This window comes from Poecilia formosa, unplaced genomic scaffold, assembly GCF_000485575.1.
Source record: "Poecilia formosa unplaced genomic scaffold, Poecilia_formosa-5.1.2 Scaffold451, whole genome shotgun sequence".
Lineage (NCBI taxonomy): Eukaryota > Metazoa > Chordata > Actinopteri > Cyprinodontiformes > Poeciliidae > Poecilia > Poecilia formosa.
The window spans coordinates 187,988-215,785 of record NW_006800390.1 but is presented as its reverse complement, the minus strand read 5'-3'; the positions used below and the strand labels follow the sequence as shown (position 1 = coordinate 215,785).

Here is a 27,798-nt window from a genome sequence, read left to right as displayed (position 1 = left end):
TATTGCTGTTGAATGGGCTGTTAAATCATGGAGAGCACTAGATCATTTTTAGTACACCCTGATGTGGAAATAGCTACACTTGGAAGAGCGTTATCTTTTTTCTTTTTCATGCCATGACCCTAATTTTGAGAAACAGAACTTTGTCTTAAGAATTGAGGAAGGAAAACACTTGTGGTTTCCTGGTAAATATGGCCCTGATTTATGTCTCTGACAAAGAAACTTGGGAGAAATGTGCTAACAGAGAAGTGCAGCAGGAAGCTGGAGTGCATCTGGCGAACATCACTTCAGTGGTAAACTCTATCAAGCTTTCAGAGCAAAATTAGTCATGAAGCTGGAGAAAACTGAAGGGACTAGAAATGTGTGGAGTTTTGAACATCTTCTCACATTCATCAGGCCCTCCAGGATCTTGTTTTTGTGATTTTTTTTTTTTTTGCCATTAAAATCACAGTTTAGAAATATTTGTGCTTATGTGTGATGGTAAATGTTACTTTTGTGACTTGCTGTATCGGTCATGGACTATAACGAGAAGACTGAGGCAGCAATGGAGAAGAAGGAAGAAGTACTGCCACCTGCAGGTGGGAGTTAGCAGTCACTTAAACCTGCAGTAAGTAATTTTATAAAAAAAAAATTGTTGAAGCTGTCACTGTCTTGACAGTAGAGTATGAGACAGATAATCTGTGGAAAAAACTGAGTTTCCAACAACCAATCAGAGTCAGGAGGCGGGTCTTCTTAGTGCTGTCAATCATGCCCATGTGTGCCCTGCTATGCTAAGGCTAGTTAGCATGACCACCGATAACAGCGGAAAACAGTTTTCTTGTAAAGGCAAGTTGTTTCTCTTCCATTAGCACATTGAACAGCGAGTACATGAGGATGACTGGCAGCACTAAGCCCCGCCTCCTGGCTCTGATTGGTTGTTTTTGGTGCATTTCTTCAGACAGCAATAGTAGCTCAGAGAGGAAGTGGAGAAGATGGATCTTCCAGATTATCTGTCTTGTAATACGTTTGAACAAATATGTAAAAAAGCCTAAATTTTTTAAATACAAGTTACATCCTGCAGCATTTTTGGGGAAAATTTGAAATAAACCCACAGGTAGGAGATTAAAGAGTTAACACTGTAAAATCTTTATTTGTAAAAATGCTTGTTTTGATGTAGTAATCGTGCATTTCTGAGCCAATATTTTATCCTAATAACTTCAAGCTTCCAGCCATTTCACAGTGTGAGGTCAGCTTCTCTGCTCACATCAGGTTGACCCCAAGCGCTAACAGCGTGGTCCAGACCGCCGCTGCGGCGGTGGCTGTGGCGCCGTTAAAGGTCTTGTCGTGGGCGTAGGTGATGATGTGCAGGGCGCCGCTGTAGGCCTCCTCGCAGGTCGGCTGGATCTCCTCCTGGGGGAGCTCGAAGCCATAGGTGCCGTTATCTCTCAGCTCGAAGGTGAAAGTCAGGGGGATGTCCTGCATCCGGGCCCAGTCTCTGGACGAACCAGAGTTGGCGTCTGGAGAGAGGATTATGCTGGTAAAATCCTTCAAACCTGTGATTTATAAGTACTGAAATAACTTCATACATACATAACACAGCTGGAGAGGTTCCGACTCTGTACTTTTTCCCATGGACCTTCCAAATGGCTTCAGCTGCTCCCTCTCCCACCTTCATCTGAGGAATCAGGAATATTCATACAAATCTTCTCATTGATTTATTAGGCAAAACATAAAGGAAGCTGTTTACCAAACAAAGAAACGCTCTGGAGCTTCATCTGTATTCATGACACCGTCCTGTTACTGACATATATTACGGCAAAATGAGCAGAGAGATTCGGCTCAGCTGTGCTCGGCGCCAGAGAACGGCAGCGCCGGCCATGCACAAACACTTCGGCGGGGGAGTGCGAGAACACGATGAGGAAACACTCCGGCCTGGTTTTAGTCACAGTGGGCCTCGACAAATGCCAACTGTTTTATACGGGATCTGTTTTCATCTTGAGATCATGTGTGCATTCCTACTAGATCACCAAAATTGCTCGTTTTTGCTTATATTTCTGGTTTAACTTTCAATCTTTAGAGTAAAGAGCTGACCAAAGAATAGGAAATTAATGTTTGTGATAGTAGGGCATAAAATACTTGTATTAGTATTCACAAACCACCTGCGAGAAAGCTACAGCACAGCTAGTCGTTACAAGAAGTTAGAAAAGTGTATGTTTAAAATGCTGCAAAATGGATTGGATCCATTTTGCAGCTGATTCACTTTCCAGATTTTATCTGGAAAGTGAATCCAGATAAACTAATATTACTAAGGAAATATTAGTGAATCTATTCATAGCCGCCATAATGTTTTTGTATTTGCAGATTATCAAGACTGAATTTAAATCAATATTACCCTAATAATGCCATATGCAGAAATAGAACTGACTGTAAAACTTAGTTAGTGTTTGGATTTGGCCAAAATCATCCTGTGAAATGTGCAAAATCAGAAAAATGTAATCAAAATTAACAAAAATAAACATTTGAAACATCATTCTTTGACACGTTTCACATTTTGAATTCAAATACTGGGATAAATTAACTTTTCTATGGTGACTCAGAGAACTGAGAGAACTCAGTATTCATTAGCCACTCCTCTGTTGAGTTCAGCCAACCTCAGAAACAGCAGCACTGCCTGAACGCTTCCCTCTGCTGAAGGCCAGGAACAACACATGGAGCTTCATAATCCTGTTTTGCACAAAGTAACTCTTGGCTCTTTTAGGTTATTACTTGCTTTGTTCCTGGTCAGGCTCTCATTCTCTACTTACTGTCAGCTTCCTCCTGCTTGTTCCGCTTTGTTGTTTACAGATGAGGGATACGATGCATGTCACTTATTTACGTAGAGCAAATTTATTACATATTTCCTCATGCACAATCAACACAGACCTAAATATCTCATGTAACCTGACAGAATGCAAACAAAATGTGCACAACAACAAAAGCTCCTAGTGCAGATGGTCCTGCACAGCTACAGAGTATTGCATGTGCAAAGCATGCATGTATGTAAATACCAGCTCATCGTAGTTGGAGGCGGTGAAGTCGGGGTGTCCGTAGGGAATCAGGAGCAGCTGGCCGTAGGAGTGGATGGTGAGGAAACACAGGAAGTCTTCCTTTCTGCTTCCAACAAAGTAAGTTACGGCCTGGGCCTCGGGTTCTGAGATGGGCCCTCTGCCGGGGTAGATGTTGGAGTTGCAGTCAGACGACACTCCGACGACTGCGAATGAAAACAGAATCAGTCGCTGACACAAACCAGCAAGCTGCTTCACAACGCGCAGCTCGGTGATGAGACACTCACTGCCCCAGTTGGCATCAAAGTTGCGGTTGAGGTCGGTGCCGTAGCAGTCGCCTGAAGGTCCCGGTGACCTGTTCTTCCTCCACAGTCGGTTCTGAGCGGATCACAGTGTTCAGTCAGTTGGGTCTAAATCCAGCAACGCAAGAAATTAACCACTTGACATTTTTCTAAATATTAAACCGCTGACGTCTCCTATACTTTGGGCTCATCGGAAGTCATCTTCTTTGATGATTAAACCGCAAATCATTTTTACTTGAGTGCCCTTTTCCTAATAGCATATCCTCTCATATCCTGCTCATGTCCAGCTTGAGAGCTTTGTAGCAGATCAACCGAATTTAATTTGATGAATATCCATCCAGATACTGACTGAGGAGTTTGTCCAGGAGAAGATGTAGCCGTCGACGTTGAGCACCGGCGTGATGTAGAAGTCCATGTTTGTCATCATGGCTTCCATTTTAGCGTCTGTTTTGTATGTTTGGAGAATCTGATTGAAAAAACCCAAGAAAACAGATTAAAAGAGTTTAATTCTGCATAAAATGGCAAACGTTAACTCACATATTTACTCACAGATTTAAACAAACAGCATTAAAGGGGATCATAGTAACTCTGGAGGACGGTACATCAGACGGTTCTCTTACCTGTCTGACAAAGTACTGGCAGAACGCCGGAGCGATCCATTCTCTGGCATGAATACCACAGTCCATCCAGATGGCTTTCTTTTTGGCGTCAGTCTTCAGGCCGATCTGAAAAACCAGTTAAAGCCCCTCTAAATATCAGCAGATCCCAGCCTTTTTGACCAAATGCATTCTTTAAAACCAGAATCTGGTTCACCCTCATCAAGCTAATCGTCCTGTTCTCATAACTCTTCCCATAATCCACTATGGTCACAACATCGGGGTATTCCTTCGCCATCTGAGCCATCCAGCTGTTGATCTATAAGGTGGAACATCAATGGACTTTAACCACACTAAATGTGTTTTATTATGTGTGAAACAACGACCGGGTTCTCTCACCTCCTCCATTGGATGGTATTGGAAGTAATCATACTCCACTTTGTTGCTTAAAGCATAAAATACATGAGAATCTACATATACTCCTACATTTTGCTAAATATCAGAGCAGATTTTTAGCTTAAATCTGTATTCTGATTCAGAATATGTTGGTAAAAACAGTATGGAGTACATAAACAGGAGGAATCTTCTTGAATAACAACCCACCTCTCCAGCGTCAATGCCCCCACAGCTAAGAGCAACGGCACAAAGCTCAGACCCATCATCTTCAGCATCTTCACTTACTCAAATGAAGCAGCTCGTTTGTTACTGTCGGTCTCATTTCCCTTTACAAAGTCCTAATGTACATGTTTATCTGATAAAAGTTCACCTTTGCCTCTGCTACAAAATGCTAGCAGCATTACCACGGTTAATATTTCATCTTTTATGAGCCTACATTACTTCACACCTGTTATTGTGTTTGGTTTTTTTTTGGGATAGTCATCGAACGTGTCCTCGTAAACTTGTTTTCAAGATAGTTAGATGACTTATAAAGCGCTGTAAACAAGTAGTTATTACTTAATAGATGCAAAAGCATCTACTGGTGTGTTTTTGTTTTGGAAACAAACTAAACCAGTCGTGTTTTAAATACAAGCTAAAAATCTGGTCGGAATTGCTAATGGTGGTGCTTAGCAGCCAGGCTAATGTCTGTTAGCAATGCAAGCTAATTATTTTCAACATTTTATACAGTTAAGCAGTGCTTTAAGTGGGCCAGTACAAAACAAAAGAAATCCTAAAACTATTGAAATGCACAAAGAACAAAATTCTACTATAAACAAAACCATTTGGGCAAGATCTGAATTTAAGTAAAACAGTAGGAAAAAATGTAAAGGAAATAATATTCAGGATGAAGAAATAGCAATACACCAAATACACCAAATACACACAGCAATAAACCAAAGGAAAGAATAAATTTTGAGAAGTGTTACTAAAGTTTATCTCCACAAGAGGAATAGCTTTTTTTCATTTTTAGATCAACATGATCAGATTAGATGAGATAGAAACACCAATTGTCATTCATCTGACACAAACAGTATCACGGATTCACTAAAGGAAGAGGGCAAAGTCCACACCATATAAGGTTATCCTGTGCCACGCAAAAGTATTCACACCCCAGTAAATGTTTTTCACATTTTGTCACGTTAAGTATTCCCACAATCTAAACCCAGGTGCAGATTTTTGTTGTTTCATACGTCTGTTTGATATGTCTAGAAAATGAAGAGGTTCTCCCAGCTCATTAATTTGCTCTGAAAGCATGAAACTCTCAGAAGAATCATTTCACTGAGAAGCCAAGCCAAGCCCAATAAGCCGCTAACAGATGTGTGATGATCAGAATCTGTGACTGAACTGGTGGAATAAGAAATATTTACATATTCATCGCTTCTGGAGTGAGCAGCAGGTAGCAATCAGAGCCTCTTGCGCAGCCTCAAATAGGCAAACACACTTTGCCAACTGTGGAACAACAGCAATCCTTTAAAAAGCCCTGAAATCGGGTTTATTTTTTGTTGCAGTCCATTTTTCAGGAAGCTGGTAAACCTGTCCAAAATCAACTGGACTGTGTTATGTTAACCAGCTGTTTTTGGTTTATTATTGGTGCTAAATTGCACCTAAATGATGCAAAGCACTTTTTAATTGTTTGTGTTCATGTTAACCTAAGACACTTAGTGGTAGCATCTTACCAGCAGGGGTCAGAACAATGCCTGGTGTTAAGCACACTGTTAACGGCAGTGAAATATGTCTTTCTGCAGAAGGAATGGAGAAACCGGTCAGACATTATGGGAACTGATTGGAGGTCAATCATAAAAGGCAGCCAGACAACGGCCACAAACATAAAGCCGGAGCTACAAAACATTTTACATCAAACTATATTCAAGTGTTAGAATATAAAACTTGAATATTCTAGAGTTCTCAGTGATTTCAAGAGTTAGAAATCACTGTTCGCATGAGTTTTAGATTTCAGATCTGGCTTTACCTCTTAAACTTGTAAGGTTTGAACTTAAATCAGTTGGATGACAACAGATGAACGTCGCAGCGGGAATACCAAGTCATCAAGTCACTCAACAGGGAACTTTCTGTTTACATGATCAGCAGCTTCTCCTTAACTTATTCAAAAATGAAAGGCCTTGTGATCCTTCAATGACTGATGCATCGACCCAAGAAAGGTTTTTCCTTCAAGGCCTCTGTGTTGATGGTTGCTTTCCTTGATGTCCTAAAATCCATAACATTTCCTTTGCCTTTCTGCATTCACAATCAGGCGGTTGGTATTACACACTGCTGTTAAAGTCTGAACCAAACCAAAAGGAAAACACAACACTGAGAAGCAATGAGTACTGGTAGATGTAAGGTTCTGATCCCAAGAACCTTTGCTTTAAGAGACATTGCCTTCAACAATCCCTCAACAAAATCAAAGTTTTGGTCATTTTAAATTAAGAAAGGAATGCTGCCTTGTCTTTTGTCCTGTGCAGTCTTTTTTCTCACTCTGAGAATAACGCCGTGGCAAGCCGAGTCTTTGCTCCTTCACCTTTGCTGACATGTGCATCATGTCTTTCTGCGAGTTCTTCATAAGATATAGAGACGAGACCTGACTGAGGCGAATTACTGTGCACACGAACCCGGTTTGTGTTTGTGTGTCCCAGATACAGAATCAAAACACATCACAGCTTCTTTTCTTCACAATGACGGATGAAAGCACTAATGCTTTCGGATGAGAGAGACAGGCTGTCCTGTTGCACTTAGACGCAACCTCAAAAACACAACTTCCTCTCTATAGGTTGTATCAGGAAACATTTCCAAGCATGAATACTTAACTTTACTGCAAGCATCTTATAGAATAAAGAACTTTACAGCACTTTACATTTACATTTACAAAAGTTAATTTACATGAGAAGTAAATTAACTTTTACTTAATTGCATTTTGGTAAAATTTAGATGAGGTTCAAGTCACTGACTGATGTTCTAGTCATCGTAATGGTTTATGAAGCTCGTTAATAGAGTTGTAAAAATATGGCAGGAAATTATTTTAGTGCACATTCCTGAGGCGTTTAAAGTTCCCATGGATCATTCTGAAAGTGAGCTCTGTCCCGGCTACACTGACATGTTATGAGTAATGTTTTGGGCATTTGATTTGTGTTGGACTCGTTCATTGATTTCTTTGGACTCATGCCTCACTTTTGGCTTCCTAAGTATTAGACAAGAGTGTGATTTACAGGGTGTCGCGCAGCTTCATAACTCTAAATGGGGCCCTGTAGGCTTTTCGTGCTGCTGGCCCATGTTTGCAATGCTCTGGGCCTTTATTTGATCATTCATTTATCTGCCCCAAAGCATCTGTGGTCATTAGATGCAAAAATATATGGCAAAAAAAAAAAAACTTGATTAATTTGAAAGGTGTTGAACTGGATGATCTGCAGGTGAAAACCAGTTCTGAGGTGGTTCCTAATTAAACAGTGGTTTGGTAACAGTAACAGTGTTGAGCGACAGACTTTATTTGTACTACAGTATAAATTCTGAAGTGAGCTAATATTGATGCAGTAAAAAGTTATGTAACTCAAACTTACATAGTTTTTTTATTTTATTTAGTTTTTGCTGCTGTTACATTATAGACTCTAAATGAAAATATACAAGAGCTGATAAACACTCATTTCCAAAGTAACTAACAGTACTATCAATAAAATCTTACGAATCACCAACAGCAGGCTGTTTTAATCAATTATTTGTTCCTATATTATAATCATGGATTAAAGTCACATTGCACGGAATTAAACATTTTAATTCCTTCATGAGTAATTTTCAGATTTGTAGCCCGTTTATTAGGGTTTAACTTTGTCATTTCCCTTCTGGCTGCCTGCCTGAACCTGATGATGAATCCAGCTGTTACATCACTCATTTTTATGCTTATTTGAAGTGACACATTGCCACAAAATCAAATTAAACCCAGGTACTTTCAGCTCGAGTTCAGGAAGTAATTGGAAGGAAGGAAGCTGAATCAATGTGCGAAACAGAATAGTGATTATTTTATATTGTCCTGCAGCGTTTTCTACTGTAGGGACACAGATAACTTATTGTCATATTAATTGAATGTATTCTCACTTTGAAAATCTACATTATTATAGCCCAAAAATGAATTTCACAGTTGAAACCAGAGTTTACGAACACCTGATAAAATGACACACTCAATTTTTTTCTCATTCTTTCTTAAATCAGACCAAATGTTTTTTTTTTTGTTTTATGAGTATAAACACTTCAGATTTTAAAAACATAAATAATAAATACTCTTGAGCAAATAGAAACAATCGCTAATCAATGGAGGTACATAGAGAAAACAAAAAACTCAACAGGTGCAGGATGTTCTGACTAAAATAGTTCAGAAACATCAGACATACCAGTCTTGACCTGTGCAAAGCCCCTTAAGGCAGTAGAGATCAATACTGCAGAGCTCAACACCTATTGCTTGAGTGGAGGAGGACGGACGAGACTTTTGGCAAGAGTTTAATAAGCTGTTATCACTGTTTGGAGAAAAAACACCAGCACATGTTAGCCAAGCTGGAGCACCGCACACACACATATATATAGATGTACCTCCCACACATTAGAGCAGGATAAAAGCAGAAACCATCACCAGGGCCGACAGCAACTTCCCGACAAAAACAAACCAAGCTGCATACCTCCCCCACAGAACAGGCTGCCTCCCCCTCCACCCCTGCTGCCTCTGTAGCCTCCATATCTGTTTCCGAAGTGCTAAAACATGAGCAGAGTTAAACCCTGAGAGTCTCTCGAATTGTTCCCCATAAATAACGCATCAGAGGAGTCCTCGAACATCTCTTATTTTCCTTGTGGGTCAGCCAAATAGCCAGATGGAAAATGTAATAGTTGCAAAATCTCAGAGACATTTTCTACTTTTAAACAAGTCATTTCAAATCAGTCGGTGCGTAAACAAGACGGTGGCACTCGCATGCACTCTCATCAAAAACACAGGATGTGCAAGTAACCATTGGTTCGAAGCTTCAGCGCCACGCTGTTCTTTAAACCACCAGACAATTTCAGGAAGAGGGCTTGTTGCTTCTCTGTGAACCACTTCAAATTGCAGCTGATTGAGCCACTTGTCACCGGACATGCTGGACAATCTGAAGGTTGTTCTCTGGTTCAGGAAATACAACTGCAACCATTCTCAGAGAGAAAGTGATGATACAATAATCAAAATAAATCCTGAAAAAATGGATGACAAATGCATCTTCAGTTCTAATCAATAACCCAATTGGCTTAAGACGACTTCTAAGTAGTAAATAGAGTCCAGGTGTATTGGTTGTTCCAGCAAACTTGAAAGAAAACCAACACTACCCTAAACACATTGTTACTTACCATCTTTATGAAGTTTTTTTTCCACCAGAGAAAAAAAATTATCTCCAGCCCATAGATGGTCAGAAGCTAAAGGCAAAGCCCACTCCAGACTCATTTATTAGACTGATTTATGAGATGCTACAAAGAAGGTTTACTACTGCTCATTAAAAAGCTTTAAGTGAATAGATGTAGCTGTTTGGTCTCCACACAACCATGTAAGACCCTGGAATGACGATAGAACAGCAAGACTGCACGCAAACCTGGGTGATAACTCAGAACTTCCTGACGCAATCAGCTGTTGCTTCAATCCAAATAATTTCACTTCTACTTTTAGACAACATGGTGTATTTCTTGTTGGGAATAAATTATTTAGCAGCAAGTATTCTAGGTTAAAATCCAGGATTGTATTAAAAGTGTCAAATTAGCATTATTTGGTAAGTAATACAATTTTTATGCATTAAAAGTCAATTAAAAGAGTCAAATTTGCATTAAAAGTGTCATTATTTACCGAATGACACTTTATGACAACAGTCATAAACATTCATGAAGACTCCTTCATGTTCATAACAGGTGTTATGTCAGGTTTATGACTGTGTCATGTCAGTCTTATGTACAACCCTTCAAAAAATAAAGTGTTACTGAAAACTATAAGTCGTCCAGTTTGCCACAACCATGTAAGATTTTATTTATCTGTAAAAACTTCTGCCAGATTTGCTTCACTCTAGAATTGTGATAGAGACCGGACAAAATCATTGAGAGGGCTGCAAATGGCCCTCGGGCCACATATTGGACAACAATAGGTTAGTTCAATGCACAATAGTGACTCAGCCAAAGTCCAGACTGAAATCCAATTAAGAATCTATTCAGTGAAAAGACAGGTAGCTCTACAATGGATTGACTGCAGGATGAATACAAATGCAAAGAAATTAAAGATACGTATTATCTTCCCTCCGACTTATATTTATGATTTTGTTTTGTTTTGTATCCAAAAAATATATTGAGGTTGTACAAAATGTAGAAAAGGAAAAAGAAACTGATAATGTTGATGTGCAGTTTCGGTCAAAGCGGAGTTGAATGAATCGAGAGGGAGAGAAAAAGAGAGAGAGAGAAGATAAGTGTGCGTGAGAGGAGAGAGCTCACCAGTTGCCCTTAGCAGCGCAGCCTCATTCCTCCACAGTCGGGCTTCAGTCCGATTGTTAAGAGCGTCTCCCGCCTCGCTCCAATTAACACCCGCAGGTACTTAAATTTAGTTTAGTCCGTTTTTTTCCAGAAGCGCCAACTCCACTTTGCGCGGTCACCAAGTTTTCCAGCGCACCCTGAATTCCTCCGGGCTGTAATGAAGACAAAAAGCGGCGGGTCGACTCCAGCGCGGCGGTGTTAAAGCGGTCCTCAGGTGTTGTAAAAAGCAGATCGGTAATTTGCCTCGAGGACGGAGAGGATGGAAGCGCACGCGGCGAACAGGAGCGCGAAGGAGTTGCTGTCCGTGTGCTGGGAGCCCGGGAACGTGAGCGTGGGGAACACCAGCGTGGACCTTATGGACCAGAACACGACCTGCTCCAACAGCTCCGTACTGAACCGAGCCACCAGAGCCCGAGGTAAAACCTGCACCTGCATGACTCCCTTTCGTTTTCTGCTGCTGATCTCTAATATATGTGCATACCCAAATAGTAATAATAATATAAGTATGAGGGTATACTAAAGTCCGTCTGAGACGTGTTTATAAATAAAATTGGAAGGAGATCACGTATCTATTTATGATTCCTGAACAAACTATTCAAACACGGTTTAATTTATCTACATATCAGGCCTGTCACAATACAATCATTTCCATTTGCGTTATGTATCAGTTTTTCTCTTTTCTCTATTAAAACTCCGATCTTCAGTCTGGTGCTTTGGTCTGAACTAGCCCTTCTTAAAAAAAAATAAAATAAAAGACTTCATATTTCATTTTATTGATCTTTGAGAATGTGTTCCTCCATTTTTATCACATTGTATGATTTGAAAATGGTCTCAAGACAACAATATTATCGTTTATCGCAGTAACTTGTGGGACAATTTATCATCCAGCAGTATTTATTTTCGTGACAGGCCTTATTTCTTTTTTTATGAAGCTTTTTTTAGTGGTGCGATGAGCATTTTTATTCTTCCTTTCTTCAATAACAAAGATATTTACCACAAAATGAAAGGTTTCTTCTAACATCTGAAATTTATGAATGATTAACTCATTTAAAAACTCACCAGTTGAACTAATGGACTATATTAAACTGGTTAGTGTCAAAGCACAAACTCAAAAAAAGCCTTTATCTGAGTCTCTCGTGCACCGATTTGTGCTTATGCTGAAACTTATTTGCAATCCTGGGTTTTGTGTTAATCAACTTCCCCAGCCCTGCATACAATAAATCACCAAGTCAGGCAGATTTACTGCTGCTTTCTCCCAACCCCTGCACCAACAATGCTGGGATGAACAACAACAGTTTGAAAAAAAGCCGTTTTAATTCACAGTGTTTATTTTGCATGCCTCTAATTCGGAAGCGCAACAGAGATTAAACCCAGCAGTGGAGGAGACAAGGCCCCCCGAGTCCTCTATCAGGGCACCAGTTGCACATCCAGACTGGCTTGCTAATGAGGTCGGAACAAGAGCGAGAGACGGTTTTAATATTTTCCCCCCACCACCTCAGCTGCAGTATTGAAAAAAGATTTGAGATCGTTCCCCAATAAATAATTCAGCCGTTCCTTCTTCTGTGCCGACTTACTCTTTCAGACCTGTGAACCTCTTCAGCAGGATGTAAGCGTGGCTTCTTCAGGGAGGAATCAAACATGGTGGAGAGTTTCAGCTTTGGATCGACAGAAATGCTTCCATTTTGTTGCTCGACCCCTAAACATTAGATGATATCGAGCCTTTATCCATTTAGATGCATTATTTGCCTTCACCTACCTCCTTCTTCAGGTCAGAGGGGAACAGTGGAGTCTGATTATGCATTTTTGTTGCTCTCAGGGGTCTGCAGTTGACAGGAAATTAAAGCCGCACCCCCTGTCATGTGAGAGCAAGATCTTATTCTCTAACACAAGTGACCTTCAAATACAGCTAAAGTATATTTATTTGATGTTTTATTACTTCTTCCTAAAAGAAATACAGTATTAAATTGCAATTGAATATCATAGACTTGGATAAGATCTCTTGATACTATAGACAGATGGAGGTAGATCCCTTTAAGGGAAAGGAGGTGATATCACCACAGCATACCAAGACCAACAATTTGAAGGGAGGAGACACCAAAAACCCCCAAAAAGCCAGAGCATACCAACATGATACTAATTCTTTGAAAGGAGGTAAGACGAAGACCAGGGCATGCTCAATCAAAACAAAGACCAAAGCATACTTTGGGTCACCTGACACATTTGGTTCAATTTAAGCAGACCGGAGTTCGTTTCTCCCGTCAGTCTGGACGTTTTATGTAGCTGTTAATGCACTTAAGTGAACCCTGCTGCGGACCAAACAACCGGAAGGAGATCCACTTTTGGAAGTAGTCTCAGTCGTCTTCCAAATAAACTCTGGTGCGGTTTGCTTCCGGTGTGAATACAGATCGGCCTCGATCCAAAGCAACAGCAGGAAATATGTCATTTTGGGCTTCCTGAGCCACAGTTTCTGGACATGATGTTAAAATGAGCACTTCAGTGTTTTCAATGTTACTACTGCATGTACTGATTGTGCTGAAATTGTACATTATTCACCGTTTTCTGCATAGCGAAGCTGCTGCCAGCATGTTGTGGGTCATACCTACGTTGTATGAGCTGCTCTTGAAATTCAAAAGACCAAAAGACTTCCTTGATGTGAATACATCCTAAGACACAAGCGTCCCAAAGCTGTGAGAGTGGTGAGACAAAGTCCAAGACCTAAACCAGTGTGGGACAATTTTCAAGACCATTGCTGCAGTCAGAAAAATATAGTTGTTGCTGCAAACATTCCTAGAAGGTCTGAGTATGGAAGCTAAATAGCAAGCTAACTTTGAGCGCCTGAATAACTGGTTGTACCTGTGTGGCTAACTTTTTCAGTAAGCTGCTTTGCTAACACATTTAGGTGAACCCAAACCTGAATGCAAGCAGACCCTCAACAGTATGTCCAAACAGTATGAAATGCTAGTAACAAGTCAGCTAAATGTTGACTGACTTAGCATTACCTGCAGGTAGAGTGAGTGGAGGACATAACTCAGGGTGTTTCTTTCTGTGTTGTACAGACAGAAAAAAAATCTGTTTTTGAACTGGAATATTTTCTCCTTTTTCTTCTCTTCTATCTCACCAGGTGGTAGCACTGACATTTTAAAGTAAACTTTATCGGCTACATTTGAACACAGTTTGAAACTAGTTGGATTTCAGGAGAAAAAGATACCAGTCCACCATATCCAAGACTGAACCAAACCAAATCACTAAATATTTGGTCTCAAAAAAGTGTAATGTATGTAGAGAGTCGTACATTACACCCTTTTGGTGTCTTAAGTAACAAAGTTCAATGTGTTTTTTGGACTTTTATGCAACAGAAAACACTAATTAGAGAATCACTGTGAAGCTGAAGGAAAAATATAATTTTTTTTTTCATTTTTGAAAATAAAATATATATAAAAACCTTGAGTTACTCCCCAGTGGAACCAAGACTTTTGGGTTTTGTTTCTACCCATTTTGCTCGTAAAGGTGGAAATTTCAAGCTCAGTCAGATTAAATAGACAACATCAAATCCACATGTTTTCCTTCATTGGCCAATTCTAAGCTTTAACCAGAGTATTGATATATCAGCAACAGCAAATGTGCTCTGACATATTCCTTTGCGTTTCTTTTCATTTGCTGTGATCCAAACGGATGTGTTACTTATTAGGATTGCTATTTGAGGTATTGAGGCGCCGGCAGCTTATAAAGAAGCTGTAAAGCACAGCTGACATGCATCCCATCGCATTAATGGCTGCAGACTCTTAAGAGCAGGTGGGGTCAGACGGGGTCCTGCCTATGTGGAGCAACATCTGTATCCGCACCTTGGCTCTGCTTGGACTCTGTTCCCCGGTTGATTCAAAGTGGCACTTTGCTGAGCTCACTCCATCCTTCTGAGAGCTTGCAAGTGAGCACGAAGGGATTTCATAAGCATTAAATGAACACAGTTTTTCAAAGAGAGACCAAGGGAGACCACGGGAACTTGCTGCTGCAGATGATCTGTTAGCTGCATACACACTGATAGCACCAGGGTGCAAAGCAAGGACCAAAACAGACTTCTGTTGTTTTAAACCTCTGATGTTCAAGCTAACATAATATTTCCTGAACCTTTAAATTACTGTCATATTAAGGGTGGTTTGGTATTTTTTTTAAAATAAGGGTAATGGCAGTTGGAGGCTGTGCAGCACCAATAATCTTCCTGGTGGAAACATGAACTTAGAATGGAACATGTTTCTAGTTACTGCTGTGTTATTTATAAAGAGAAAGGTGTGTAACACACAAAAATATCAAATCTAAGTGAGCACTATGCCACTGAACTTTGCAGTTTCTATATCTTTAAATGTCAAATCCATTTTATTTTACTTTAAAGTATTTTCTGAAATTCTGAAGAAGAAATACATTCAGTTTAATTGTGCACTACTTTCTCAAAACTTTGTTTTTCACCCTATTTTTAATCATTTTGGGGTTTACCACTATTTGGGCCAATAATTTTTAAATAAATTACCAATGAGGATCGTTGGCGGTGCACGGCTTCACCAAGTCCGATAATGGTATAAAGGTTCAGTGAACAGTATTCAAAATGCATGACATTTTTTTATTTTGTTGTTATGAGATGGTAGAAGGTTTTTTTTATTCTTCTTTACAGTGCACATCTTGAGTATTTCAGTCCAGCATTTCCACAGCTGTGGTGTTTTCAATATGACCTGCAAATTATGTTAGAGTAAATAAAATTCATACGGTTCCAACCTAAAAGTTGGAAGATTGTCCAGCTTAAGAATATGATGAATGACCCTTAACTACGTATCTACACTTTGACAAGAAACAGATTTTCACTCTGTATTTAATGGCCTCCACAGTGTGACAAAAAGTCTAATTATAAACTGGACAGCACTTTTATTTCTGTAGAATTAAACAGGCCTCTGGCTTAGTTCTGACATAATAACTTAGGGGATTCAGATAGCAAACACCTTGGCGAAGGGTGTATTTCATTACAGAAATCCCTGAAGATGCAGCTCCTCTAATAGGTGTTAGAAGTAAGTTTTAATTGTACTGAAACGTGAACTGAAAGAAAAGGGAAATCCTGTATAAAAGAGGCCTCTGCTTATTTGAGTAATTTGATTCATATTTCTGAGCTAAAGCTAAAGGATTGCTAAATAAAGCATTTAAATTCAACTAAATGTTTTGAATGTACTGAACTAAATAAGCTAAGCGCTTTTAAATTTTCGTTAAAAGGGGGTCTATAAATATTTTTCTTGAGAGTGACAGATAAGATTATCAACAACTGCTGAGCGGTTAAGAAAGTTAGCATGCTAGCAATCTTGACATTAGCATTAATTAGCAAAAGCAGGATGCAAACTTAAATTATTACTCAATTTTACAGTGTAACAATCCCTAAGTGTTGCATTTTAGTCACTATATTTTAAAAACACTGATGTTTAAAAATAAAAATCCTCTTTTGTCTATAGCGTATTAATCAGAGAATGTAAAATGAAATAAATATTTCATTTAAATGTATTTATCAGATGTGAAAACTGATGCAATGTGTGCCTATTTTTGGTTTTTCTTTTAAAAAGAAGTTCAAAGATTTGACCGTAACTCAAGCAGTGCAGCAATCTGAAACATCATGTTTTACTGTAGCTTCAAAAACCAATCAGATTAAGAAAAGTACAAATTCGGCATGTTAATATGCCACACCAACATTTTCCAGAACGATCATGTTGATGCCAAGAGTTTTAAATAATTTCAAATGAGAAATGAACTTGTTACAATCGGGGATTTAAACTGGAGAAACACTGTGGTGCAATAAATGATAAACTTTACAAAATAACAGCCAAGAATGCTGCAGATCCTATTATCTGGTCCACAAATCACATCTTTCTGGCAAATCCTTTTTACTGGAAAACTAAAATATATAAACAGTCATTCACTTCTTGTGTCATTTCCAACAGCAAATAATATTTTATAATGATTATTTTCACCCATCTACAAAAATGTTCTTACTTTCATAAATCCAGGCATTTGGTAAACATTTTTATTTTTTTATTTTTTTGAGGTGGAAAAAAATGGTCTACGACCCACAGAGTGCAGATCTGCGACTAGAAAGGAATGGATCAGAATCCAAGTCAAAGTGTGTTTGAAATGATTAAATACATGAAAAGTTAGGGTAGGAAACAACTGTATTTTTAATAACCACGTTGGAAAAGCATAAAATGGCAAATTGGAGAAAGAATTAAAAAAATAAAAGGCCAAAAATCATTCCAGCAGGTACACATTAAGAGGTGCACCCCACAGTTTGAGAACCACCTCAGTGCTCAATCATTTCTAATAAAAATGCAAATGGAAGATTCACTAAAGTATTTTCTGTTTGTACAATAAATTAATATATTTAACAAACAGACTGACTGAAGCCACTCAGACATCCCAATCCTAATTGATGCATAATTGACTGACAGCTTTTTGCAGCCATCTTGCTTCCTGCCATTGTTTTCCAAAGACCGCAGCATGGATATAATTAACCCAATTTGTCACCCTGAGGACAGACTGCAGCAGTAACTCTGCCTAATGTTTTTATTTAAACAATCATGAGCCAAAATGCCACGAAGTTTCATTTCCGTGAAGATTTTAACTTATTTTTTAATCCGTTTGCATGATTTTGAGTCAAAACACTCAGTGTAAATGTGGTGAAACATGCAGGAAAAAAAGGAAAAACGACTGGCACTGAAAGTTAATATAAATACAGCCTTCATGGGTGATTAAATATATACTACAAATAAAGAGTTTCCTGCTGCAAAATCTGAATGTAGTGTGGAGTCAATATTAATCACTCATGGTGAGATGGCTTATTTAGCTAGATTGGAGGGCTGACTATCGCATATAGCAACCCCCTCATTACAGTGATAAAATGCAGACGGACTTATGCGCACTGAGCAGCATGATAATTGCTGTCAAAGGGTTCATTTGCTTGTAATGCAGTGTCGGCATGTGGGAGTGCAGCGGTTCAATCAGAAATCATATCTGTCTCCAAACACAACCCAGCTACCGAACATGGTGGGGAACAAAAGCCGAATCATTTTTAAACCCAGCGACTTTTCCATATAGGAAATGGAAGATAAGGGGAAGCAGCAGATCCCCCGTCTCCTGATCAAATCTCTTGTGAGAACAATAAATGTTGTAAGCTCTTACCTTTGTGCTCTAAAAACAGTTTTTTGTACGTCTTTTGAACTTGAGAAAACATCCAGGGATCAAAACGATCAAATGTGCACTGAGATTTCTGAAAGTCACTGAGGTTAGGAGAGATTGCTGTACCTTGAAAAATGATTGATACCCTTTGAAGTTTTTTACTTTAAGTCAACGACTACAAACCTCTGAGTATTTTTTTTGTTGCGGTATTATGGAGTAGGCCAAGGAAAATGAGCGAGTTTGAGTTTTATTGTAGAAACCAATAGTGGTCACTAGATTGTACAGAGCCAGAAGGGACATAATGTAAAAATACACACTTTAAAATTAAGCCTTCATTGTTTTTCTCATGATTTTCCACCAAAAACTGGATGGTAAAAGTCTTCAGTTTGGTCTCAACTAGGGCATTTTTTAAATACAATTTTGTCTTCGTAATTAATTTTATTTGTATCTCGATTGTTTTAAATGTCTTCTAGTTCTGGTGTTTAAATGTTTGAATGTCTTCTTGCATTATTACGCCATTACCATCATACTACTTGAAAATGGTCTCAACATTTGTTATCGGAACAGGCCTACATTAAATCCTCCTCTCTACAAAAAGTGATGCAAACATTTAGCAGAAACAGCAAAGTCACCATTTGATAGAAAGAAGTTCAACCACTGATCCGGTTTGAACACTGCAAGGTGATTCAGTTACTCGTTGCTAAAGCAACAGGTGGTAAATTGAAAAGAAAGTCATTATTTTGAGACAAATGATGGGATTTATTTTTAGACGTGAATTAGCAGAGATCCAGTTGCACCAACCACATTCAGCGCTCAGTCCTTTAAGCTGTGAGAACGATAATACACCTCAGGCCACACCGAAGAGCTCCATCCTCTTTTGACTTGCCGCCAGCTAATGAAAATCAATAACACATTTGGGCCGGCGTGTGCTGTGTGTCTTACAAGCTGCGCCAATTAGAAGACATTTGGGTTTTTTGCTGGCCAGCAGCGCGGCGGCTGCCTGTGCCGTGTAGGTGTTTAATCAGGGGTCAGGTAACTGGATGCGAAACGTGGAGGTGAGAAGGGATTATAACACATGTGGCTGTGCATTCTGATGCAAGCCGCGGCTTAGTTGGGATTGCATCAGCTAGAATGTAGTGAGGTTTATGATGCAACAAAACTACATTTAAAGAAACTTCCCTTACTAAGGAGGTACGGTTTCATTCCCCTTTAATATCTTGAAAATCACCAGAACCAAAAGGTGAATATTGATGCTGATTCAAGTGATAAAGCTCCTTTAACTTCTCAAAGTATCTTGTTGAGCGATGCCCGGGAGCGGAGAAAGCAATAGATTCCTTCACAGCTTCTTTATGTGCGTCCTTGATGTTCAGCATTGATCCTATAGGCGCACTTCCTGCCGCATTAAATATTTACAAAGGAAAATAGTTATTATGCTGCTGCCAAGGCCTCCCTCTGACTCATGTTCTGCTTATTTTAGAAGCTTTCTAAATTTGTCTTTTCGGACACTTCTTTATTTTTGCTTTTTTGTCACAAGCTTTCGGGAAAAAAGCAAGATGAACGAACCTAGCCCAATGTGACAAAGTAACTCACTCATTTTTTAATTAATGAATTCATAAAATCACTTAAATACAACGTGTCTGACAACATAAAGTAGGCTAAAAGGTCTAAATTAAAGATGAAATGAGAAACAAAGTCATTAATATCAAGTTGGGAAATTGTTACAAAGTCATGAGATTCCAATGAATCAATGCGAGGGTTTTTATTCAAACACAAACAAAAACAACGAAACAGAAGAACGACTAAAGCACTGCAGGCCAAACACGGTGGTGGTAGTGTGATGGTATGGGACCTTTACAATTTGTTATAATTTGCTCCTGAAAGACGATGCTGAAAGCACAACAGAAAGTCTACCTCTGAATTGCTCAAAAACATTAAAATCAAGGTTTTAGTGTGGCCTAGTCAAATCAGAGCTTAATCTGATTGAGATGCTAACAAAAAGTTGCTTGAAAACTTCGAAGTGGAGATCTGAAATGACAACTCTTTTTAAGTGAAGCCTCAGGATTCACAGAAACTAAACTAAATGCACAGTAAAAATACTCCTAAAAGTAAACTTTTCCACAAAAGTTACTCAAGTAAATGTAACTAGTTACTACCCAACTCTGGATGTTTCTAGCAGAAAAGCCTTTTAAGCTTATTTAAAAATAAGGAAATAATTAGAATTGGATGCTAGGAAGCATTTTGAACTCATCTATCAGGTATTTTCTCAATGAAATACCACCACAGCAATGTTGTAATTAAAAGGACAAGGCTGCAGCTGTTTCTTTGTAGCTCTTAGATTTTTATTGCTCGTTATTTATGAACCCTGAAGTGATTTAAACGTGAATCACACCAAGATCCAACCCAACTACAGAGGTTGTAAAAGCACTCTCCTTCTTCCACAACCCTACCTTTAACAGATGACAGAGCTCTCTAATAGTGATATGCTTTTGTTGTCTGACTACACTGATAATAATGTAATGCAATGTAATGACACTTTAATCATGTGTGGAAAAGCAAAATTATGGATGAGATTGCAGGAAAATTGGGGAAAGCAGTGGTTTAATAAATGGTAGCAATGGAGTTTCTGTCATAGATCAAACCAAAAATGCTCAATTTTGTAGCAGGTAAGCATTTCAGAGGTGATGCCTCGCTTTTATCTGCAGCGTATGTATGATAGTGGATTTAAACACACCTGTCATGCCTGGTTGAGTCAAAGGAACCAGGGAAAATCACCCTGCAGTCTTCAGGCGCAACACATCCACCATGCTGTACCGCTGGCACTCAGTCGATACATAAATAATTTTTCACATCACACCTAATCATAAAGCAGACTGTCTGGCCAGTGGCAGCTCTCTACATGATATTTGGGCAGGAATTTCTTCAATGGCAGCGCTGAATGTGTGTTTCTGCTCTGTGATGTAAACTCTACTCACTTATGTGTTGGAAACCTGTCTTTCCATGACTGAGACTGAATTAACTCGACACTGACAGACGTGATTAACATTTCCAGCAGTGTCATGGGTTCAGGCCTCCTTTCGTTTATCTTTGGTGTACAGCACATATGGGGATTTCCACGGCAATTAGAAACAATTGCTTGGATATTAACTATGGTCTCAAAACATTATAAAAATCTTATTGCAATTCCTGCTCCATTTCCCATTTTACAAGAACCTGAAAAACACTCAGTAGTTTTATTTTCTTTAATTTTACAGCAACTACAAAATAAACTCAGCTTCTAGCAGAAACTCAATTTATATGTTTGACATCTTTTTAAACTGTTTCCTTTCAATTTCCAGAAACTGAAAGCATTATTATTATCTCTACATTTTGCAGGAGCTAACAGCTGGCTAATCTTTTAGCTAGGTTTTAGCTGTAAAATTAAAGTATTCACAAAAGACCCAAACTAGGGGTCCATTGATTGCAGTTTTTGGGCCAATAACCGATCTTTCTCTTTGAATAGCAGAGTTAAATAAGTTTTATATGTTTATAAACTGTGTAATTAATAAACTATGACGAACTGCTCGTACTGACACCATTTTGATTTTGTCGAAGCTAAGTTTGGCTAGCCATTTAGCTAGATTTTAATTGTCAAATCAGAAAGACACAAGCAAGCCTCACTTTGAATTCTTCCTGTTGCTTAGCTTTCATTTCGCCCTTTAGCAAGATGATCTAAATCTAAATGCCAGGTGTTGACTTTTGCCTCTTTGGTTTAGCCGTTTTAAAATCACTGGAATGCCAATAACGGGTCTTGGATGGAGAACAAGAAGAGAGTGAAAATAAAAATGTCTCCTGCTGGGTGATAGTGAAGCCATTTATATGAGAGAAATGTTAAATCCCTGTCCTGCTTTGGTTAATCATCCAGGCTGCATGCTGTCTGCAGGCCCAGCTGAAGACCTTTAGACTTGTCTTCAAGTCGTGGACCCGGTCAGCGAAGCACATGGCTGACCTCGACCTTGTCCTGTCAAATGCTCTCATTCTCAAACAGGCTCACTGTCACAGGCTGGTGTCAGTGAAGGGAGCAACCCCAAAACCCTCAGGCTGGACCACTCTGATGCTTGGGAGTTAGGAAATAATCTAAACGACACTTATTCCAAAATACTGGACCAGTCTGTTTAGGTCCAGGTTTTATTTCAGGAAATTGAGTATGAATTTAAAGTCCAAGATTGCAAGTTCTAGGGCTTTATGTCAAGTTAAGCAAATTATTTAAATCTAATATCACCATCATGCTAAATATTATCTATGAAATAAGGCTAATTAGATTTTGTTAGTAATGTCAATGCATATGTGAAGCTATTTAAACTTAATAAATAACCACTGGGAAATCGGGAAAATGAGTTTATGCTACTCCAGGCCAGTAGGGGGGGCTAGCACTTTAAGTGAGGGTAAGTGTAAACATTGTATAGATAAGAGAAATATCGTTAAAAAAAAATTAACACTAAGATATTCTTAAACAAGTATTTTGTCGGTGAAATTAGTTTCAAAGGCACTGTTTTAATCTTAAATGTAGCGTGGCTATTTTAGGCTAAGCTAGCCTAGCCAGTTATTTTGCCAGCTTTCCCATAAAAATCCAGATAGCATATTTTCATATTCTGAAGGACATTTTTTATTTCAAAACCCACAATTAACAAGGAATTAAGAGTTAGGACTTAATTCCTGGATTAAGGAATTTGCTTCTTGAGAGTAAGGTTGAACTTTGTGTGTTCTTACGAATATTCTAGATTATTTTTGATCCATTTTGTAATATTTACACAATTTGAGAAAACACATAAAATGGTGATACCTTTTTTTCCTAAAATTACCTCTGAAATCACCCCAAGTTTTCTTCTCCTGAACCCAACATTATTTCATCTCGAAAGTTTTGTGTCTTTGTACCTCTGTTCTATGATGCTCTACTGAATACAAATCTTTGCATTAAATTTATTCCTGCCGCTTTTCATCATAACAACATTAAATCAGTCATTCTTCCAGTCTAAAACGCCTTTGGATTCTCCTCTGGCTCTGCTCCAGTGATAAATGTAGACGATCCTTATAATTCACGTCTCGTTTTCCCCCGGTGCATGACGCGACACTCTGCTCTGCCATGATGATGATATTTATCTTTATTTTTTCTTGGAGATTGTTACAATTATTGCTCAGCTCACTGGGAAATATTGGCGCTGGCACAATTTTAAGTGCTGTTTATGTCATATTATTGGGTCCTGTAAAGACTTTAGTCTTGTTTATGCAACAGAGCTGTGTCATTTGCCTGGTTTGTAGTGACTGTGATTCTCATATGGAGATATTATTGGGATCATTTCATTTTATTATAGTTCATTTCTCACATAAACCGCTACATGAACAGTTTTCTTATCAAACTAATTTATTAATCTCCCTTTCTCTACTTTATGTGTTCTTCCATTTGTTTTTACTTCCTGTCTTGACTGCAACAACAACATTGCGCACTGATAAGTATAATTAAACCATGTAAAAAACACAGTTCCTTCATGAAGCTGATTGTTTTTGTCTCCGACAGAGATGGACTCCTTCCGCATCCTGCTCTACTCACTCATCTTCTTGCTCAGCGTCTTCGGCAACCTGCTGATCATCGTCGTCCTGATGCTGAACAAACGCATGCGGACCGTCACCAACTCCTTCCTGCTGTCGCTGGCGGTCAGCGACCTGATGATGGCCATCTTCTGCATGCCCTTCACGCTCATCCCAAACATCCTGGGGGATTTCATCTTCGGGGCCACAATGTGCAAGATAGTTGCCTACCTAATGGGTGAGCCTTGGTTCTGCCTTAATAATTAGGAGTCCATGGACGCGTAGCGTAGCAGCAAGACTTTCAACTTGTGTTTAAGGTGGAAACGTTTGAATTGTGTTAATAGGTAAAGTGAAACCTGAGTTGTTCTAAAATAATTAAACCATGCTTTTCTGAATGTCAAAGAAATGCTAAGAACCAGCTATTCTGGGCTTACAAACGTAAAAAATGAAATGCAACATTAGATATCTGTTATTGTAAATCTCACATCTTCAATGAATAATTATGGGCTGTATTTTGCTGCTGAAAAACACAGGAAAGTTGCGCAAGTAACAATGAAAAGAGTAACAATGAGAAGTGGGAATGGAGGAACGGTGTGAAAGAAGTGCAAAATTGACCAATGATGTAAGTTGTATACAAACAAATGATCATGCTAATAATTTTTTAAAATTGTGTTATTTGCAATATTTTTATATCAGTTTAAGAAATTTACCGTATACATTTTCATTCTAAGTTATAAAAACCATTCATTGTGAATATTTGTGGGTTTCACAGTGAAAAAATTAACAATTTTCAAACTTGGATTTTATGTTTTCATGTGACTCCAGGTTTAATATGCAATCACAGTATATCCAAAAGACAAATATACATTTAAAAACAAGGTTTGGGTTGTGCTGAAAAAAATTATACAACATAAGGCAATATTAATGGTTTCCAAAGAAATATAAAGGTAAAATCAACATTTGTCAAAAATGACTATTAAGGTTAAGTCCCACTGGATGAGGAATGTTTGGGAAAATCAGGTCTTGATTTGGATTCTGAAATGGTTTCAGGTCTGGATTTAGACTGGGCCATTCTAATGCGTTGATCTAAACATTAAGTTTGAGAATTTTCACTCTCGAGGTACGTGTGACTTAGCGAAGGTGATTTAGGGAGGTAGTTTTCACTGCATTGAGTTTTAATGTTGCCCCAAAAATGTGGTTTTGCTCTGATCAAAGCAACTTATTGGACATGTTTGCTGTGTCAAAACGAATGGTGCCAAACGCTAAAGAGGCTTTTTTTACGAACTTCTTTAGTGTGCTGCTTCGTTTGGTCAACAGTGGCGTGCACATACATTCTGGGGGACTCAAGTATAACAGAAGGACTACTTGTGTGGCATTTGGAACAGTAATGTGAGATTTATTATAGGGCATAATGATTTCAGAGGGGCTCTTTTTTGTTCAGAGGAAAAAGGACGGAAAATAAAATCCATTAATGTTTGCGGTTAGGGTGCGCAAAGCATTAATATATAGTTTTACCAATTGTTTTTACAGTATTGTGCATCAATCCTTAACCAGGAAATCAGCTTGATGTGGATCTAATTCAAAAATTGAATTCAGAAATCTGACCTTTCTTAAGATGGCAGCTCATTCCACCATCGGATCCAGCTTAAGAATCCCGTCTGAAAATGGCTCTGCACCCAAAAGGAGCCCGTCTTCCCTGGAGTCTTTTCTCTGGGTCTCATTTCCCCTCCTTTTCAAAGCCTCACAGTCTCTGTAAAAGTGCTCAAACAGTCACACGTCTTCAGGAGTGTGACTTAGCGATGAGCTGGCTCCCATCAGGCCAGAGTTAAGGTGCCACGTGAGGCCTGACTCAGACTGAGGCACAAGAGGCTGAGATCCGCTGCGAAACTTCGTCTCCTCACTTTGAGCCTTCAATGGTTGAGGGGAGATATTGAATGGCGAGGTTCACAATCCTATTATTGTCTCAGAAATGTGATGCACCATCTGTGAGGACACGCTAGCCGAATCTCCTTTTCAATTACAGGGCTCTCTGAACTGTGATAAGATGGAGGGTGGTAGAAGGCCCCAGCTTTCTCAGGCTCTAAATACAATTTTTGGCTTTTTGTATCATTTTATTCTCTGTCTTTCAGCCAGGACTGCAGGCTATATTAAATAATAAAAGTTACTTAACCACAGCCGTGCTGGACTTACTTCAAGCTGTGAGTTATGACCAGGATTTCCTCTGACGGGTAAAGTTATACACGGGATAGAAATGTCTAAAAAAACCTACTAAAATTAATACATTTTTACTACAGTTAAATCCACACTTTAGTGCATCTATCAATTGATTTTAAAAACATGCAATTCAACATGCAATTAAAAGAAAATCTAATGTTTCCGAAGAATATGTATCTACCATTGAAAAGTAAAAATTGAAAAGTAAATATTGATTTACTTCAATCTACTGCGATTGAAAAATCTTAAAGTAGCCAGCAAATGCTACTCAGTCGAGGTGATTACAGCAGAAGTTGTTACTACGCCTGACCATATCTTCTCCAATTTAAAATTTCTTTCTTCTGAACTTATAAAAATAAAAGCCGGAGGGAAAATGTCCAACATTCGCCTTTGAAAAGCTCCATTAGACGACCAGTAAAAGGACGTTTTATTCATGAACACTTGCCAGCACAGCCTCACTAATGGCGCTCTCACTTCCCATTTCAAAATTACTTGAATTTCTGTGAAACTTTCTCCGAGTTTCTCTTATTGTTCTGGGTTTTTCTTCCTGGATCTGTCTGCCGTCTCATTCCGCTGAAGATCAATGGGTTGCTCGGGTGCAGAACCATCAACTAGAATCACTGAGGTGAAATATGACCTTCCCAACGTTAGCATCTGCTTATCCGTCAAACAAGCCATTAAACGTCCTGCGTGGGAAAGGTCTTCTTTCAGTCGAAGCTGATCAATACGAAGGATCAATGTGAGGATCGTCTTGGATCGACTTTGCGCCAAAGCAGCTCAACAAACTCATCAACTCTTAGAGAAATTATCTGTTAAAACACACATTACACACCAACATCCTTCAACCTTCCCCCTACCATTGGAGCCGGAATCCATTCATTGGCTGCGCCTCGATAATTCACATGAGCGATTGGTTCGTAGCGTTTCGCTGGCAGTAATTAGATTGATGCTGTAATATTGTGAGTCCCTCTAGGTGTATCCTTTTCAATCACGTTTATGTATCCGTGTTTGTGGTTTTGTTGCTGCTTGCATCATGCAGTTACTAATCAACTTACCGGCCCTGTTTTGTAGCTCCCGCCTCCGGGGTGCAGCTCACATAAAGCTTCAGAGTTTGGGTTAAACATGGCTTCTGGGAAAGCCATTTACTGATCCGGCTGCTACCTCCAGGAACCTAAATCCACTTTTTTATGCCTTTAGGCGTATTTTAGAGCAACATTCAGCAGAGCATTACATGACAGATAGCAGGTAATTGGGCTAAAGTAAAGCTTTCCTCCCAGGTGGAGATCTGCTGAGGGAACCAAGACTCAGAAACTTCACGTTCCCTCAAAAGCTTCTTATCAGAAGACTCACAAGAAAGGGATTAAACCGTCCACTTTTTTCAGATCGAAAGAGGAAATCGGGCTGGTTAGTGAACTGGTGATTAACTAAAAGGCAGCGTGGCCAGAATCTCCTCAGAGATGAGTCTCACTGAGGCTCTTTGATCAGCACTCCTGTCAGAAAACTCCACCAGGACGGCTTTAGAGAGCCAATAACAAAGACTCAGGAGACATGTAAGATGGAAGACTGTCCGCTCTGCTTAATGTTACCGGAGAAAATGTAGCAGCAGCGATATGGAGGAGATGACTGACATTAGACTTAGGAAGCAACATTCATGCGTTTCTATTCCCAAGATGCTTTTGAAATTAAAATTCATGTTTAAACTATGTAGACATCGATAAACAATCCATACAGCGCCTTGCTGTGTGCATTTTAAACTTTTTCCACATTGTGTTGTTTTTTTGTTACATACATCAAGTCAAAGTAGAGCGAGACGTGAAAATGACACATGATTTTACAAATAAAACGATAAAACAAGTCAATACACGTTCTTCCGGAACATGTTGCTACATATTATTGTTTTACACAACAATAAAGTTACATTCAGTTGTTATAAAAATCCTTCATGCATATATATATATA

At 38.9% G+C, this 27,798-nt stretch overlaps 2 protein-coding genes across 3 annotated transcripts in view; one reads left to right on the top strand and one right to left on the bottom strand.

Annotated features, from left to right (window-relative positions):
- Positions 1-1,101: 1,101 nt before the first annotated feature.
- cpo (carboxypeptidase O) lies at positions 1,102-12,725 on the bottom strand. Of its 2 annotated transcripts, XM_007577694.2 has the most exons (9): positions 4,522-4,656; positions 4,318-4,363; positions 4,136-4,237; positions 3,943-4,047; positions 3,672-3,788; positions 3,308-3,398; positions 3,024-3,226; positions 1,567-1,651; positions 1,102-1,493 (listed from the first exon to the last, which is right to left on the bottom strand). In XM_007577694.2, the coding sequence occupies exons 1-9, from the start codon at positions 4,587-4,589 to the stop codon at positions 1,237-1,239; spliced, it is 1,074 nt and encodes a 357-aa protein (XP_007577756.1). In that variant the 5' UTR covers positions 4,590-4,656; the 3' UTR covers positions 1,102-1,236. The 2 variants fall into 2 exon arrangements, with proteins under 2 accessions (XP_007577756.1, XP_007577758.1); XM_007577696.2 differs by lacking the exons at positions 4,136-4,237; positions 4,318-4,363; positions 4,522-4,656 and adding an exon at positions 12,441-12,725.
- cckbra (cholecystokinin B receptor a) overlaps positions 10,830-27,798 on the top strand; it is a 41,115-nt gene continuing 24,146 nt past the window's right edge. Inside the window, exons 1-2 of the mRNA XM_007577701.2 lie at positions 10,830-11,282; positions 23,615-23,863. Coding sequence (XP_007577763.1) covers positions 11,126-11,282; positions 23,615-23,863 — 406 coding nt within the window. The 5' untranslated portion in view covers positions 10,830-11,125. The remainder of the gene's footprint in view (positions 11,283-23,614; positions 23,864-27,798) is intronic.

Bases quoted from the DNA above. Each gene is read 5' to 3' on its own strand.
- cpo (XM_007577694.2), bottom strand. From the start codon at position 4,589: ATGCTGAAGATGATGGGTCTGAGCTTTGTGCCGTTGCTCTTAGCTGTG. The intron at 4,238-4,317 runs GTGAGAGAACCC...TCCACCTTATAG, and splicing joins AATACCATCCAATGGAGGAG to ATCAACAGCTGGATGGCTCA. The intron at 3,399-3,671 runs GTCAGTATCTGG...TGATCCGCTCAG, and splicing joins TCTCCTGGACAAACTCCTCA to AACCGACTGTGGAGGAAGAA.